At 41.0% G+C, this 17,344-nt stretch overlaps 1 protein-coding gene across 1 annotated transcript in view; it reads right to left on the minus strand.

Annotated features, from left to right (window-relative positions):
- Nucleotides 1–17,344, minus strand: part of Ola1 (Obg like ATPase 1) — a 134,452-nt gene that overhangs the window by 54,876 nt on the left and 62,232 nt on the right. Inside the window, exon 5 of the mRNA XM_028885712.2 lies at nucleotides 13,177–13,352. Within this exon, the coding sequence (XP_028741545.1) occupies nucleotides 13,177–13,352 (176 nt within the window). The remainder of the gene's footprint in view (nucleotides 1–13,176; nucleotides 13,353–17,344) is intronic.

Genomic DNA, 17,344 nt, shown 5'->3' on the forward strand with positions numbered 1-17,344 from the left:
AGGTGAAATGGCCCAGCTGGTTACTATGATGAGTGGCCAGAACAGCTTCTGTAGAGACACGCAACAAGATTATACAAAAGAAGAAAACAGAGGTACCGTCCTTTACTTCATTCCATTAATCTTTCCCAATTAAAAAAGAAAATAGACAAAAGAAAGCCAATTCAAAAATAAGGATGGGAATTAATTTTAATCATATAAAAAGTATAAAATGCTTTTGTGACGATAAACATTTTTACAAAGCCAAAGGGTCTCGATGAGTGCTGATCACCAGTGAAGGAATTTCAGGGTTGCTCTTCACTTAAAAGTAACTAGATTCTTGCTTCAGACACAGAAGCCATATCATAGAAGCACTGTGGCATTAGTTTTCAGTTTTTCTTTCATACTATAGACTAGGAGCATTGCAGTTTTACATAAAGAGAATTAAGTCATATATGAAGTTCGCCAACAGTATTTTCCTTAGAAGCCAGTTATGTGTTAGATTACTAAATGACGCCAGTTTTAGCTAAGACAAAACAGAAGTAGATTGCAATCAGATAATATTATTTCATATAAATAATCAGTAGATGCTATATTTTCAGTGTGTTCTTTTCTTATATAAAAGAAAAATTAATTTTAATAAGGAATGTAAATGTTATAGCCTATTTGAGAAATTTCTAATTAGACCAAAAGGGCGTGAGATAAAATGCGTAATAAGCTAAATAAATGTTTCCCTTATGCTTGCATATATAGGCATATATTAATAGCTATAATATATTAATAACACATACAAAAATTAATAATAATTTCCAGTTAAATTTAATTAGGTAAAATGTATATACTTTATCCACATTCAGCCAATGAGCACATAGTAAAAACATTACTAGTCCCTTTGTATTGATTCTCTAATGCATTTAAGTCATTTTGAGATTTCCTATTTAAGATGGTTACTCATTTGTGTCTGCCACATGTGTGCAGGTGTCCATGGAAGTCAGAAGAGGGCTTTGGAGCCCCTCGAGCTGGAGTTATAGGCAGTTGTGAGCCTGCTGATATTTGGGCTGGGAATGAATTCAAGTACTCTGGGAGAACAGCAAATACTCTTAAACACTGAACTTTCTCTCTAGCGCCTGAGATTCCATATTTCTTCTTTATTTTTATGAATACGACTGTTTTTGCCTGCAGATGTCTATGTGCTATGCGTGTGTCTGCTGCCCATGGAGGTCAGAAGAGGGCACCAGATCCCTCGGGACTAGAGTCACAGATGGTTGTGAACCACCAACACAGGCGTCAAGAACTGAACGCAGGTCCTTTCTCACACAGCCAGTGCTTTAACCGATGGATGAGCTGCCTCTTTCACACAAGACCTCATACATCTTCCTATCACGATGTAGAAATACAGACTTTGGGATGTGAACCTGGACTGCTTTTGTAACCATCTAACATTTCATTTTAAAAATATATTCTGTATATTATAATGAATAAACTTGCCGGGCAGTGGTGGTGCATGCCTTTAATCTCAACACTCAGGAGGCAGAGGCAGGGGGATCACTGTGAGTTCAAGGTCAACCTGGTCTATAGAATGAGTTTCAGGACAGCCAAGGCTACAAAGAGAAACCCTGTCTCAAAAAACCAAACCAAACCAAACCAAACCAAACCAAACCAAAAAACAAAAGGAAAGAATAAATTTGTCACCTGAATTTTGTATTAGCTTGTAGTTCTATGAGTATACTAATCTTAGAGCTAACAATATATGCTTAGGTATGGAAACAAAAAGGGTCAACAGTGACCACGGTAACTGGAGACGGAGCTCAGTGGGAATGACCGATCAGACAGGCCTGTGGTGGTATTGTGTTCCCCGAAATATTGTGCACCCTAATAAACTTATCTGGGGTCAGAGACAGAACAGCCACAATATTAAACATAGAGGACAGGCAGTGGTAGCACACGCCTTTAATCCCAGCACTTGGGAGGCAGAGCTAGGCAGAAATCCATGTGTTCAAGGATACAGCCAAGCATGGTGACACACGCCTTTAATCCCAGAAAGCGAGGCTTTAATCCCAGGGAGTGATGGTAGAAGGCAGAAAGGTATATAAGGCGTGAGGACCAGGAACTAAAAGCATTTGGCTGGTTAAGCATTCAGGCTTTTGAGCAGCAGTTCAGCTGAGAGCCGTTCTGGATGAGGACTCAGAGGCCTCCAGTCTGAGGAAACAGGATCAGCTGATGAGGAAACAGGATCAGCTGAGATCCGGTGAGGTGAGGTAGCTGTGGCTTGTTCTGCTTCTCTGATTTTCCAGTGTTCATCCCAATACCTGGCTGAGGTTTGATATTATTAATAAGACTCTCTAAGATTCCTGCTACACAGGCCCCTGGGTTAGATGCTGGCACATGGCATCAAGACACAGTGGAGGACGCTGGGCTTGCGGTCATGCTCTTGCACTTGGTTTTAGATGCACTACCTTGACATGTTGAAAAACCAAAGGGAAATCAAGTCAGGATTAGATACACTCACTGGAGCTCGGAGGACAGATCAAGGCTAGAGAGAAAACTTTAGAATTGACCTGTATGTAGACAATGAACTGTAACCACAGACAGGGATGTGACCTCATAGGGAAAAACTTTATAATAAGAGGAGCTGTTAGGATTTCAAATGTGAAATGTCTTCCACAGGCTCAAGTCTTTAAACGCCTGGTTCCCAGACAGCTGCTGAGGTTGTGGAACTATTAGAAGGTGGGGCCTAGCTGGGGAGTGGTCATCGGGAGAAGGCCTTACGTTTCATAGCCCAGATGTGCTTCCTGTCCTGTCCTGCATGGAGCAAGCAGCCTCCTACTCTGTGGTGGAGCCTGGGGCTGCTCCTGCTGCTGCGCCCTTCCCATTACGATAGACCAAGCCTAACAACAGAACTAAAAGAAATTCTTCTCCCCTTGAAGTTGTTTCTTGTCAGGGTTTTGGCCACAGCAGCAAGAAAAGTAATCAGTACACAAAACTGTCTCACCATGTGGATCCTAAGCCTTTGGAACCAGTTTACGGAATAAACGAGAAAGAGTTCAGAGCTGCCGGCTAAAGCAGAGCTCCTAAAACTGTCTCCATTGATAACCGCTTTACACCTGAGCAGTTTCTAGTGACCCTGTGTATACAGGTCTGTGAAATATGAACCAAGCATTTACGGATAAACCATAAAGAATTTATTTTGAAACCATTTTTGCATGCATAGAATAGTGCCAGTTACTAGAAACAACAGCACATTATGGTTACTTTACATAAAGAATTAAACACTGGCTGAGTACTCGATACCACAGATGTGCAGCATCTGCAGTGTTTTTCATGGTGACTGTCAATGCTGAGAAGAAGGCCCTTCACAAAAACACAAGTACAAGATGGCAGAACAGGTTTGGGGCCATTTCAGAAATTCCTGGAAACTGTCTTAATTCCAAGCCAAAACTGCCCAAACTTTTCATTTAGTAATTTAAAAATTTTACATATAAAAATTATATTTCATAATAATAAAATTAATAATAATTTAAAAAAATAAAACTTCAGCCAGCAAGACAAACAATAATTTTAAAACCAAACAGCAAATGCTATCAGGAACACTATCACATATTTAACCATGAACTCATTTTCAGTTGCCACAGTTTTCACACTTCTCTTACGTGTGGTTATGAGGGTTGTGACCCACAGATTCGTGGTGGCACACGCCTTTATTCCCTGTATTTGGGAGGCAGAGGCTGGTGGATCTCTGTGAGTTCGAGGACAGCCTGGTCTACAGAGGTAGTTATAGAACAGCGAGGGCTATACAGACAGAAGCTGTCTCAAATAAAAAACATCATCACTAATGAGCTAGATAAACCCTGGGATGCTGTAAATTAATCTTAATGGGCCATTCTGGTGGGAGTAAAGACTACAAGGCTGATGGAAATGTAAACAATGAAAATTGTGCTAATGAGATTTGACAAAGAAAGATTCTACTGGAAGTTAACCTTTATTGGCCAAAGGTCATCCATATTACTGCCTGACAGAGAATCTCACCGTCTTCTGCCTAGCTCTTTTGTTTTTGCTTTTTTTTTTTTTTTTTCTTCGAGACAGGGTTCCTCTGTGTAGCTTTGGTGCCTGTCCTGGATCTCGATCTGTAGACCAGGCTGGCCTTGAACTCACAGAGATCTGCCTGGCTCTGCCTCCCGAGCGCTGGGATTAAAGGCGTGCGCCACCACCTGACATCTGCCTAGCTCTTAAAAACTGAGCTAAGCTGAATTCAACATGTAGGCTGTGGCATAGTTACTGCTCACTGCTTTTATCCAAGTTTACAGGGAAAGAAAGCAACAAATAGAACAGAGAGAGAGAGAGAGAGAGAGAGAGAGAGAGAGAGAGAGAGAGAGAGAGAGAGAGAGAGAGAATCTGCAATTTCATGGGGGTGGGGAACATGAACTATAAAGGTGATAACAAGCAGGGTGAAGACAAAACATCTGTAATTGTTAAAGACATTAGCACCACTAAAAGCTGTAAATACAAATAACTTACTCAGTTTTTAAGAAGAATAGTAAAGAAAATGCAGTTGGTTCTGCAAGCCTAAAGACCTGAATTCCATCCCCAGAACCACAAAAGTGTCTTCTGACCTTTGCATGTATACCCTGTGTGGCATGAACACCCACACAAACACAGTAAAATAAAAAAAAAAATTAATATAAATGTAACTAAAGGGGGTATTTAGAAAGTTGTGGTCCAAAACTTTTTCTTTTTGGTTTTTTGAGACAGGGCTTCTCTGTGTAACAGCTCTGGCTGTCCCGGAATTTGCTTTGTAGACAAGGCTGGTCTCAAACTCCGAGATCTGTCTGCCTCTGCCTCCTGAGTACTGGGACTAAAGGTGTGCGCCACCATAACCCGGCCTGTTCAAAACTTTTTGACAATGAAAAATCTTGAAGCTGTTGAAAATAATCTAGTTTGATAGAGATAAGTCCTATCTACATAAAACTGAGAATTCCATGACAGGCATGGTAGCTCATGCCTTTAATCCCAGCCAGAGGCCAGTGGATCTCTGAATTCCAGGCTAGCCTGAACAGCCAGGACTGCACAGAGAAACCCTGTCGGGGGAGGGGGGTAACAAAACAAAAAACCTGAGATACCCTAATTCAAAAAACCTGGAAACCTCCAAACTCGACAGCTTTCTGAACAATGACATGACACCACAAGGGAGAAATTCCACATCTGATTTCATGTGATTAGTGGCAGTCAGAATGAAGGCATACCAAAAATACTGCATGAAACTGTCTTCAGGCAATATGCATAAATAACATAGATGAAACATGAGTGGATTTGTGTTTAGAATTTGGATTCTGTCCTCAGGATATAAAAGAAAGTGTAGGCAAATAATGAAGAATATGGAAAAAAAAAAAACAAAACCCTGTCAGAAACATATCTGCTCCCAATAATTTTGGGTAACATTTAGCAATCTGTAGAGGGTAAAGGAAGGAAAGGTTGCCCGGGACAAGCACAACTTTATGAATACCCTAAAAGCCCATTGAATTGTACACTTTTAAAGGGTGGATATTTTAGTATATGAATTAATCTAAAAAGCCATTTAAAAGCCACAAAGGGGGGGGGGGAAGAAGTGTAGGGTTTCCTGTGGCTAAGAGGAATAAGTCGGCTTCAGACTTGGTTGGTGAAAACGGGAAGAATTCCTATGTCTACAGACTTTTATCTTTTTCTCTGGAGTCATCTAGTGGAGTCAGGAATGGATGGGATTACAGAGTGAGCACAACAGAGAGGTTTGGAGAGCAAAGGAAACAGGTGCAGCAGGCAGGAGAACAGAGAAGCTAGATGCCACTAAGGGCCCTAGGAAGATGGTATTCATGGACACTAGCTTGTCTTCTTAAAAACCTTTCCTATGTTTGGCAGGTTACTGGGAAAGAAGAAGTGAACAGGGAGAAATATTAGGGGAATGTTTCTCCGGCATATGTATCACAGCATTGGGATATCTAAGTATACTATGTGGCGTGAGCACATATGTGTGGAGGTCAGAGGTCAATGCTGGGTAGCTTCCTTGGTTGCTCTCCACCACCAAACATAGCTTTTATATTGGTGCTGAGGATCCAAACTCAGGTCCTCAAGTTTGCCCAGCAGGCCCTTAAGTCAAGTTATCTACCCAACCATGATCTAGCTCTCTGCTATCATTTGTGTGCTTGTCGGTTGGTTGGTTGGTTGGTTTATGACAACGTCTCACTCTGGGGACAGGCAGCCTCAACTGTCTTCTCCTGTGCCTCACTTTTGATTTGTAATTTTTCCTGCTGTTTTTGACACAGGGTCTCACTATATAGTCCTAGATGGCCTTGAGCTGCTGGGCCTGCGGGCTTGTACCGACAAGCCCACTTCTGATCCACTGTTTTTGATGCTTGAGATCAAACTTGTGCATCCTACCACTGGTAAATATCTCTCTTTATATACACCAGTGACATACCTAGTCTTCTTTTATATCAGTTCTTACATGAATTTACTACTGTCTTATGTGCTATATAAACTGATGGTCCTAAAATAGTCTGATCTCAAATGAATTGAATATTTGGGACACTTGCTCCAAATTCAATGCTCACCTCTGTGTTATCTTGGGAGGTCACTTTACAAAACATACTGAACACACTGTCCACCATGGTACTTGACTCCTTCCTAGTCCTTGTCCAAGGCAATGTGGCTCAGTCTACAACTTCTGTTATGAGGTGAGTTTCTCAGCCACAACTAGTAGACATCTGACCCCATGCAGAGGTGTCCTGCAAGAGCTCTGCCAGAATGGGAGCAAAGGCAATGTGATGCTCACGCTCCTGAATGTGGATCCCAAAATACAGAGTAAGCATAGGAAACAGTGAAGAGAGGCTGAAAGAACACCAGTAAACTACCTGGAACTAAGTAGGCTAACTTTAAGTAGGCATACATTATAAAGAAGCAAAAGTCGGAAATAAAAATAATATCTAAGGCAAAACATAAATCCTGGCAGCAAGAGAAGCATAAGTAGGTTCCTCTGTGATGACACAGAGATAGCATATCTGACGCTGTGAGAGGCAGAGCACCAGAGAGGCAGACTGCTGAATTCCTAGGAGCCGTCCTGGTAGGACTTCCAATTCAACACCAAAAGGCATGTGACTATACAACAAACTGTTCTTGAGTATTTTCTTAATCCCACTGCATTTATTACCTTGTATTTAAGACTAAAATCCCATTTCTTAAAATAATCTTAAGCTGAACATGACTCCTTTCAAGTAAAAGTTTCAATTTAAAAATAAAATTTCTGAGAGTAAATGACATAGAAGTTTTTCATCTCTAGCAATTTTTACCTCTATGTTCACATGCTATACAACCAAGTATGAAGTCAATTTTTCCCCTAAAAACTTACAATAGTTCTTTACCAAAAATAATGACCATAAATTAAGCAAAATATAGTGTTAGGATTATTTGGTTAATTGTAGTCAATTATGTAGAGGTTCTCGTGTAAAAAGCAAAAAGGAAACACTAGCTCAACCTTCCCAATTGTTGCTTAAAAGCATCATTGTTCAAACCCCTCATCAGTGTTTAGAGTAATTACTTTCGCACCCATGAAGTAGTCCAGCCTACCACAGTGTGGAGGTCTGAATGAGAATGGACACCATAGGCTCATGTATTTGAATGCTTGGTCCCCAGTTGGTGGAACTGTCTTGGGAAGAACTAGGAGGTGGCCTTGCTGGAGGAGATGTGTCACTGGGGATTGGCTTTCAAAAACCCACCCCATTTCCAGTTGGTCTCTCTACTTTGAAGCTGTGGATCAGATCACAGCTACAGTTCCAGCATCATGTCTGCCAACCACCATATTCCCTGCCATGATGATCATGAATTAACTCTCGGAAGCAAGTCCCCAATAAATGTTTCCTTTTAGAAGTTGCCTTGGTGACACTTCATGGAAATAGAAAAACAAGACACAAAGTTTGAGTTCTACATTGATATTTTTACATCAAATTAAGGATTTTATCCCTCTCACTTATCTTTTATCTTTTAAACTTTCTGAATGTATAGAATACATAGATTCAAATAATAAACTAAAATAATCTAATCAAACTCCTGATTAGTACACATTAAAAAATAGATGTGTGTGTGTGCGTGTCTGTACATGTGTGTAAGTGCCCAGAGAGGCTAGAAGGCACAGGATCCCCAGGAGGTAGCATTATAAGTAGCTGTGAGGGGCTGGACATGGGTGTTGAGAACTGAGCTCAAGTCCTCTGCAAAAGCAGCAGGCGTTCTTAATCAATGAGCCACCTCTTCAGTCCTCATCACTTTTCTCTCATGTGTGTGTTCATGTGTGTGCAAATACACATGCATGTGCTTGTGCATGTGTTCACACAGTGGCCATAGGACAAACTCATGTCACTCCTCAGGAGTCTCTCATTGGCCTGGAGTTACCAAGTAGGCTGGGCTGGGTGGCTGTAAGTCCGAGGGACCCTGCTGTCTGTGTCCCTATAGCACTGGGATTTTAAGTGTGCCAGAGCACCTGGATTTTTATGTGGGTTCTGGGGCCCAAACTCAGGCCCTCTTACAAACACTTTACCAACCCAGGGTCATGAACTTTTAAACTGATGGATGTACTTACCTATTTTTAACTTTAGGGTTTGTTTTCTATAAATTTATTTTATAATAGCAATAAAGAAGCTGGAGAGGCCACTCAGAGGTTAACGGTACTTGCTATTCTTGTAGAGGATCTGAGTTCAGCTCCCAACACCCACAGGCTGGCTCATATCCAGTTACAGGCAGTTTTGAGACCTTCTTCAGGCTTTTATGGATACCAGGCACACATGTGATACACATACATGTGAGCAGGCACTCACATGTGATACAACCATACATGTGGGCAGGCACTCACATATGATACACATACATGTGAGCAGGCACTCACATATACATATAAGTAAATAAAAGTGATAAAAAAATTGAGGTATATTTAAGCATTTGATATTCTTGAATGTATTACGTTTAGTGGAATAAACCAAACAGAAAAAAATGAAAATCATTTAATCCTATTTTATAAGACACCTAGACTAGGCAAATCTTTGGAGACAGAAAGGAAAACAAAAGTTATCAGGAACAAGGATAAGAAATGTGAAGTTATTGTTTAAAGACCACAGAATTTCACTCACTCCAAGTTCATGAAAAATTCCAGGGATGACTACTTAACACTGAACTGGTTAATGGAGAATGTTGTGTTATGTATAGTTTACCATGATAAGCACCATTTTTAGAGTGGGAACCTTCTGTCTCAGCCCTTATCTTAATGCATAACTAAGACATTGAGGTGATAGATGTCTGCGATCCTAGCACTCAGGAGACTGAGGCCGGAAGTTACTGAGTTCACAGGCAACCTGGCCAGCATGGGGGGGGGGGGGAGGAAGGACAGGAGGAGAGGAGAAAAGGAGAAGGAGTGTGGTAGCCGGTGTCTGTCATTTCAGCACCTAGAAGGCTGAGGCAGGAGAACTGAGTTTGAGGCTAGCCTGGGATATATAGTGAGTTCCAGGACAGCCGGGGCTACAGAAACAGATGCAGGTTTTCATTTTAAACAACAGGACTTCGTTAACTAGAGACTACCCAGCAAGATGGAAGGATGTTGTTCAGTTTCAATGAATATTACTCTTAATATCTTTTTCTTTAGAAATGATGTTTTTAGGGGCTGAAAATGTAACTCAGATGGTAGCATAATGGCCTAGCCTGAACAAAACTCTGGGTTCTGTGCCAGGCAGAACATGAAGCCAGGTGCAGTGGCACACTCCTGTGATCCCCAAACTTGGAAGATGGAAACAGGAGAATCAGGAATTCAAGTACATCCTTGGCTACTCGGGGTTTGAGGCCAGCCTGGGCTCTATGACACTGCCTCCGTGACAATAACAACAAGAAGTTATATTTAAGTCATTCAGAAAATCCCTAGCCTAGAGCAGGTATATTTTTACACACTCAAAATCACAGTACTTGGAAGCCCAAGGTCAGGAGGATGACAAGTTCAAAGCCAGCCTGGGCTACACATTTCATATGAGTTTTATGCATCCTTCCAAGAATTCTCCCCCCACCCACCTTGAGAATTAGTTAAAATGAGACCATAGTAGAGTGGAGGGAGTCTTTAGTATGACTGGTATCATTTTAACAAGAGGACTGTTCGGACACAGGAAACATAACCATGTGAAGGCTAAGATAAAGGGGACTTCCTCTGTGGCTCTTGGAAACTATGCTACCATCTGCCAATCCGAGGATTTAGCAAAGAGCTAAAATGCCACAAAATTTTTTGAGTTATGGCCAAGGTAATATTCACTGGAGTAGGAAGAGAATTATTTTAGATTTTAGTAAAGGGAGCCGAACAATGGGCTTTCCAAATGGGGCACGGAATCAAATATGATGATTACCTTAATACTGCTAACAACAAAATTAATCCCAGGTAGATTACTGACTTCAATGTGAAAAGTTAACAATAAGCTTTTATAAAACAAGATAGGAGATGATTTTTTAAACATATATTTACATATGTATTTATGTATGTACATATGCCTGCATACATGTAACTCGGGTCATGAACCACAGGGCACACGTGATCCGTAGACAGCTGTGGGAGTCAGGTTTCTCCCTCCCACAAAGTGGATTCTGGAGCTCAGACTCGGACTGTCAGGCTTGGGTGGCAAGTGCCTTTACCCACTGAGCCACCTCGCCAGCCCAGTTCTTATTTATGAGGCTGTTTCTCTTGTAATGAGTAAAGCTGGTCTGTAACTCCTGATCCTCCTTGCCTTGACCTCAAGTATATGACAGGTATTTGCCATGCCTGGCATTTGTGTGTATGTGTGTGTTGGGGGTGCATATTCATGTATGTGAGGACATTTATGTATGTGTGCACACGCCAAGCAAACACTCTACTGCTAAGCAACATCTCCATCCCTGGAAATATTATTTTTGTCCTTAGTATTAATTTTAAATGTTTTATATATCTTATTAATTCTTTGATAATTTCATACAATGTATTTGGATTATATTTACCTCAACTCCTCCCAACCTATCATCCCAATTTTGTAACTCTTTTTTTTTTTTTTTTAATAACCCACCAAGTCCTATCTGTACTGTTCATATCCTCATCGGTATGGGGCTACCCACTGCAGCACAGTCCACTCAACAAGGGACACCTTTAAATAAAACTGACTCTTCCTTCCCCAGAAGCCATTAACTGTCACTAGCATTTCAGTTAGGGATGGGGGCTTGTGAATCCCTCAGTGCTCCACGCTGAAGTGTGGACTGGCTTGTCCTTGTGCAGGTCTTGTGCTGGTAACTACAGCTACGGAGAGTCCATGAGTGCAGCATCCTGTCACATGCAGAAGACACATCCATTCCAGTCCCCTGCCCACCCAAGGGAGGTTTTATACTCACTCTGCATTTTCTCCCCTATCCTAACCCTCATGCAACTTTATTAGACACCTCTCCATCTCTGTTGCACATGAACAGGAAGTGACCACAACATTAAGAGAAGTAAAGAACACAAAGGAAACCAGTAATACACATATCTTCCTGTCCCACGTCAAACTTCTCTTAACTATTATTTATTGATTGTCTGCCTAAATTCAGAAGACAAGCTTAGGATCTTTCCTTCTTCCTCTTCCTTCCTTCCTTCCTTCCTTCCTTCCTTCCTTCCTTCCTTCCTTCCTTCCTCCCTCCCTCCCTCCCTCCCTCCCTCCCTCCCTCCCTCCCTCCTCCTTCCTTTCCCCAAAAACCAAAGTTTGTTTAAAGAGGACAATTTTGTTAGTTTAAAAGAAATCCCCAGGGTGGGCAGCTGTGAACCTCAGCAGCTGCCTGAAGGGGAACACAAGAGAAACCAAGAGGACGTGCCTTTTGGTTAAGCCACGGCGGAGGTCAGCCACGTGGCAGGAAGAGGGGAGCTCCAGAGAGCCAGAGCCCAGAGTAACAGAAAAGGCCTGCTGAGAGCAGACAGATAAAGACTCCGAAGAGCTCAGGAAGTGGTGAGGTGTAGCTCTGTGAGCTACTACAGTTTCTTTCTAAGGAGTACAGTTTTATACACACTGAAAATAAATGTAGGAGGGGAAGGATGGCCTAATCGGTTTCTGAAAACTAAAGCAAATGCTTGCAATAAAAATAGAAAGACATTTCTACAACACAGTTACACACAAAGCACGAACAGTTACTAGGAGATGTTAATAAGTGAAAAGTACAATTCCACTATATAAAACTGTAAAACTGACTTTGAAACATCTATCCAATACTACTAAAAATAATTCACTAATGTGATTAAAAATATATCCAAATAGTGGAGATAATGGTGGCTATTTCCATTCCATAAAAATATAATTTCTGTCTACTTTGAAAGTGTATTCATTCAAAGCTGGCATGGCATGGTAGCTTATCTCTGTAATCCCAGTACTCAGGAGGCTGAGACAGGAGGATCACAGTTAGTTTTGAGACAAGCTTGGGTTACTTGGTGACTCTGAGGCCACACTGGCTTACAGAGTAAGCCCTTATCTCAAAAAGGCAAAACCAGGAATGGGAGATGGCTCACTAGGTAAAATGCTCGCCACAGAAGCATGAAGACCCAAGTTCAAATCCCTAACACCCAGGAAAAGCCACGAACCACAGTAAACATCTGTAATCCCCATGCTCCTCAGGTAGGAGGAAGTCTATGGGGCAACTAGGCTGGCATATACAGTGGCAAACAGCTAAAGACCCAGTTTCAAAGAAAATGAAAGAGAGAGGACCAACCCTTGAAGCTACCCTCTGACCTCACATGTACATGGTACCATATGTGCACCTAGATCCCCCACACAAATGTGCATATGTACACACAGACACACACAAGTGTATTCATTCTTGACTACCCCAAGGTAAGACCAATCTTTTGTGTAAATTACTAATTCAAATCCATGAAGTTCATATATTCATCGTATGTTAAAACGCAGTTAATTTTTCATCGCAAAACTGTTTCACTAAGCACTAAAACTCAGAAACCTACCCCACAACCTTATACATTCTCAATATTACTACACTATGGCTTGCTAATCATCATGAACCTTCATTACATTCAGTAATATAAAATATAGGCATAATATTTTAGGGTGCTTTCTTTACTTTCGTTTTTACAGCCAACGAACAAAATACTGTCTGTAGTGTATGTTTTTTTAAGAAGATATATTGTTTTTCAAAGTGTAAATGTTTACTTACATACTCAGGCTTTAGTTTCTTATCTCCTCCTCTGACAGCCACCTTCTCTAGTTTATCTATAATGGGTCCAATCATTTCCTCATCTTTCAGCTGAAGCTCTTCGTGAATTATTTCTATATCTCGAATGGGATCTACACTTCCTTCAACATGCGTGATATCGTCATCTTCAAAAGCACCTAAAGTGAATAAAAGAGAACAATTCAATAAGCAGATGATGAAGAAGGAAACAGAGGTGAACAGAGTGAAGACTTTCAGACGGTGAACAAACAGCTCCAGCAAATCAATCCTTCTCAACTCTTTTCAAGCAAACCAGAGCATCCTCCCACCATTTGGTAATACTTAACACACTAACCACAGAAATAGTAGTTCAAGAGCGTCAACATTTAAAAAACTGATACAAACAAGTAAAATTATTATCTTTATAGGAAAAAGAAATTTGATTCCAGAACTACTGGTTGTTTTCAAGTTTGGTATATAAAAGATACTGAATGCCAGCATGAAAGCCTGAGGCCTGAAGTTCTAAGCTGCACTATTAGGGTTTCCAAGGGAAACCAGATTTTGGGGGGGTGGGGTGGGCTCAAATCATCTGGCAGACCTCTTCTCTGCTCAATCTACTTTATCACTGTGGTTCTGACGGTGATTAGATAATGAACCACTCAGACACACAATTTACACAGCAGCTAATTTCATCGGCCTGATTTGAGGGTATGGTTTTTAGGGGGCTATCAAAGAAGCAGATGAAGGTGCATTTGTCATATATGAGTGACAACCATTCACACTATCTGAACAAAATGATGCTGGCCCTTATTAGAAACACATGCTATTATCACATATTTAAAGTGCAGTTGAAGCCATAATTTCAAATTGCCAACTAGAAACATAAGGGTAAAACAAGCAGATATTACTGAAGGATGTGTCCTGACTTTATGCCCTTCTGAAGACATAATGTGGCAACATAATTCAGCTAGGATTTACTCACATTACCAGATAAAGAACAGTATCATAAAAAATGAATAAATGCTATGAAATATTATAAACAGAAAGCAGTGATATAGGTACAAAACAGCAAACACACATAAACAAATTAATTTCATGAAAATTGTCCATTTGATTATACTGCTTAAGAGATGTTTTCTAACAGAGTATCAATTATTTTAGACAGAGGTATTATAGGAATCATGAGTCAGCTTGAATTTGATAAAGAAACAGCAAATATAGTTCATTTTTATGCAACACAGACTACTATATTCTTATTACAGGTTACTGCTATTAAAATGTAGCTATTTAAATATTTAAGTGCTTTGGGCATGAAACTGATGTGTCAGATGGTGTCAGAATTCGTATCAACAAAATAAGCAAAAAACTAAAATCAAAACCAAAAACCAAAAACCCTAAACTGGGTGTATTTCCTACTAAACACAACAAACACATAAGCCCCAGCTGACAGGCACAATAATATTTCTTGCTATGATTTGCCTTACATAAAGACAAGCAGAATGACCTACGCAGCGTGGCCAGTTACTGAGATAGCTAAGTCAGTCTGGGGTGCAGTTGAGTTGGTAGTGTTTCTCGGGCATGCAGGAAGCTCTGGTTTGATCTCCAAGAGTGCTTAAACTGGGTGTAGTGGGACACATCTGTAAAACGAGTACTCATGGGGTAGAAACAAGAACATCAGAAGTTCAAGGTCATGCCTTCCTATACAGTGAATTCAAGGTCAACCTTGATTATGTGAAACCATGTCAAAAAAGAAGGAAGGGAGGAAGGGAAGAAAAGAAGAAACAACTACATCTCCTGTGACACTCTGTGAACAATATCCTGTACAATTAATTATCTTTATACAGAGGCTAATGACTAGCGAGTCAACAAGATCCTGAGAATATTAAGATCAAGAGCAGACAGCAGAGAGGTGCAGTATGCACAGTAGACAGCATTTCCATCTTACCCCAGCAAGAAGAAACAGCTGGATGAAAACCAATGACATGGAGTGGAGCTTACAAACGCCATGTATGTTTCCTGAGGATCTAAGGCTAGTTCAGTTACGGGGGGCGGGGGGGGGGGGGCCCGCAAGTAGGAGAAGAGAGGCTTGAAATGAAGACCTTAGTAAAGGAAACATGACAGGATTGCTGGCGAATCTTTGGGGTGAATAAATTAGTTTATGGCTAATTGTTTTTAAATAAGTAAGAGTTTGAAAAACAAAAGTTTATTGTATTTAATATTTTCAGTTTTTCTCTCTACACACACACACACGGTTGGGCACAACATATAGCAATAACGATTTTCTCTTTCTGGCTAATTACTGTAAGACCAAAATTGTAACTAAAATTTAGATACTTTTTTTGAAAATTAAACTTGTTTATTGCGTTTTAGAAAGAGTGGCTTATTTTTATAAAAACTGTTCATTATTGTGAAAAGTTTAAGTGAGACAAAACTGATAAAGAAGCTTAAATTAATGTTTCCATGTTTTTAACAGAATTTCAAACACCAGGTTCCTCTCCACTAGCTGCTTGGATAGCATTGAGGGCTGTAATTCAGAAACTGCCATTTAAATTTTCTAATGCACTTACCGTAGGGATGTTGTTCAATACCACACTAGCGTCATCAGCCTCTATGTAAGTACAGACAATTGTGCAAGGTATTTTTCAGGCTGAGTGTCACAGAAGAAGTTAGTTCTTCTTTCCCTTCCTTCCTTCCTCCCTTCCATCCCATAAATGTCGGCTCCCACAGACTGTTCCTTTGATTTACTGAGACCTTAGGCTATGAGCACTTCCTCCATTTCACAACTTCTTTCCCTCAAACATTTCAGTAAATTTAAGGTTCTACATTAAATCAAATGTGTGAATCACTTTAGGACATGAATCTCCGTCTAGCTGCTGCTTCCTCTCCTCCAGTTCGGAGACAAACGTTCGGAAAGCACTGCTGGTGTCTGCTAAATCTCCATGTCTGACCTCTTTATAACTCAGACCATATACTTCCGCAACACTTTCAGAAATCCATCATGGCAAGGATCACAGCAACTAGCCAGGTATGGAGGGGCAGCCATGGATTCCTGGTATTTGAGAGATAGAGGTGGAAGGTGGAAGTTTGAGGTTAGCCTGGGCTACACAGCAAGAAGAAAGAAGGGAGGACCGACCACAGAGACTTGCCTTCACGATACTTCGAGACCGACCGCTCTCTTTGGCACACCGAAGTCTCACTGCTCCTGTCTAAGGCCAGCCCCGTGTTCTCCACTATCATCTCTATTAGGTTCTCTCAGGCCCTTTCTTGTGCGTGGTGTTGGTGGCTTTTTCATGGTCTTCTTTACAAACCACAGGCCAGGGATGTAATACTCTAAACAGCATGTCTAGGGCTTTCTTGTGAATAAGAGGACACATGGTCTGAACGGACCCACCTTTCTATCCTCCACCACTGTATAATGCAGCAATAAAGAATTACTTGATAATGCAAACTACCACCCTCAACACATATGCAAACTACAACATGACTCGCTAACTATAATGTTCCCAACTCATAGACGCTCCCTTATACATCTACCAATGTGTTCAGTCAGTGAGAATTTAAAACAAAAACCAAAACAAGATTTTGGTCTTGTAAATTGTGCAAACTAGTTGGCAAAACAAACGAGTCTGTTAAAAAACAAAACAAAAAACAACAGTAGGATCTTAGATATAATTAACACTTTTAAAATATAAAGTTTGTATAGGTAAAGAAGTCATGCCGAGAGACAGGGTAAGCCATATTTAAAACTGAAGGTTGGAAGGAGCAAGACGTAGTGGAGAGAATTACCCTGAAGAGCTGAAGATATGGAAGTCACAGAGAGCAGGGTCAAGTGTGGGTCTCAGCTGTCGGGCAGCAGGACGCCAGCAATGGCTCTCACGCCAGGGCGGGGTACGTGTAAAGAACATTCATGTCAGAGACTAACCGGAAGTAGGAAACAACTGAGGGGAACTGCCGCACTGAAAGACAGGATGAACAGCGACAGCTACCACAGAAAACAAGTCCAACGAGATGAAAAACGGTAATGGAGTCGGGCGGTGGTGGCGCAGGCCTTTAATCCCAGCACTCAGGCGGCAGAGGCAGGCGAATCTCTGTGAGTTCAGCCTGGTCTACAGAGCGAGATCCAGGACAGTCAGGGTTATGCCAAGTATTCAGAAGGCAGAAAGAGAAGCTG

This window comes from Peromyscus leucopus, chromosome 4 (genome assembly GCF_004664715.2).
Source record: "Peromyscus leucopus breed LL Stock chromosome 4, UCI_PerLeu_2.1, whole genome shotgun sequence".
Classification (NCBI taxonomy): Eukaryota; Metazoa; Chordata; class Mammalia; order Rodentia; family Cricetidae; genus Peromyscus; species Peromyscus leucopus.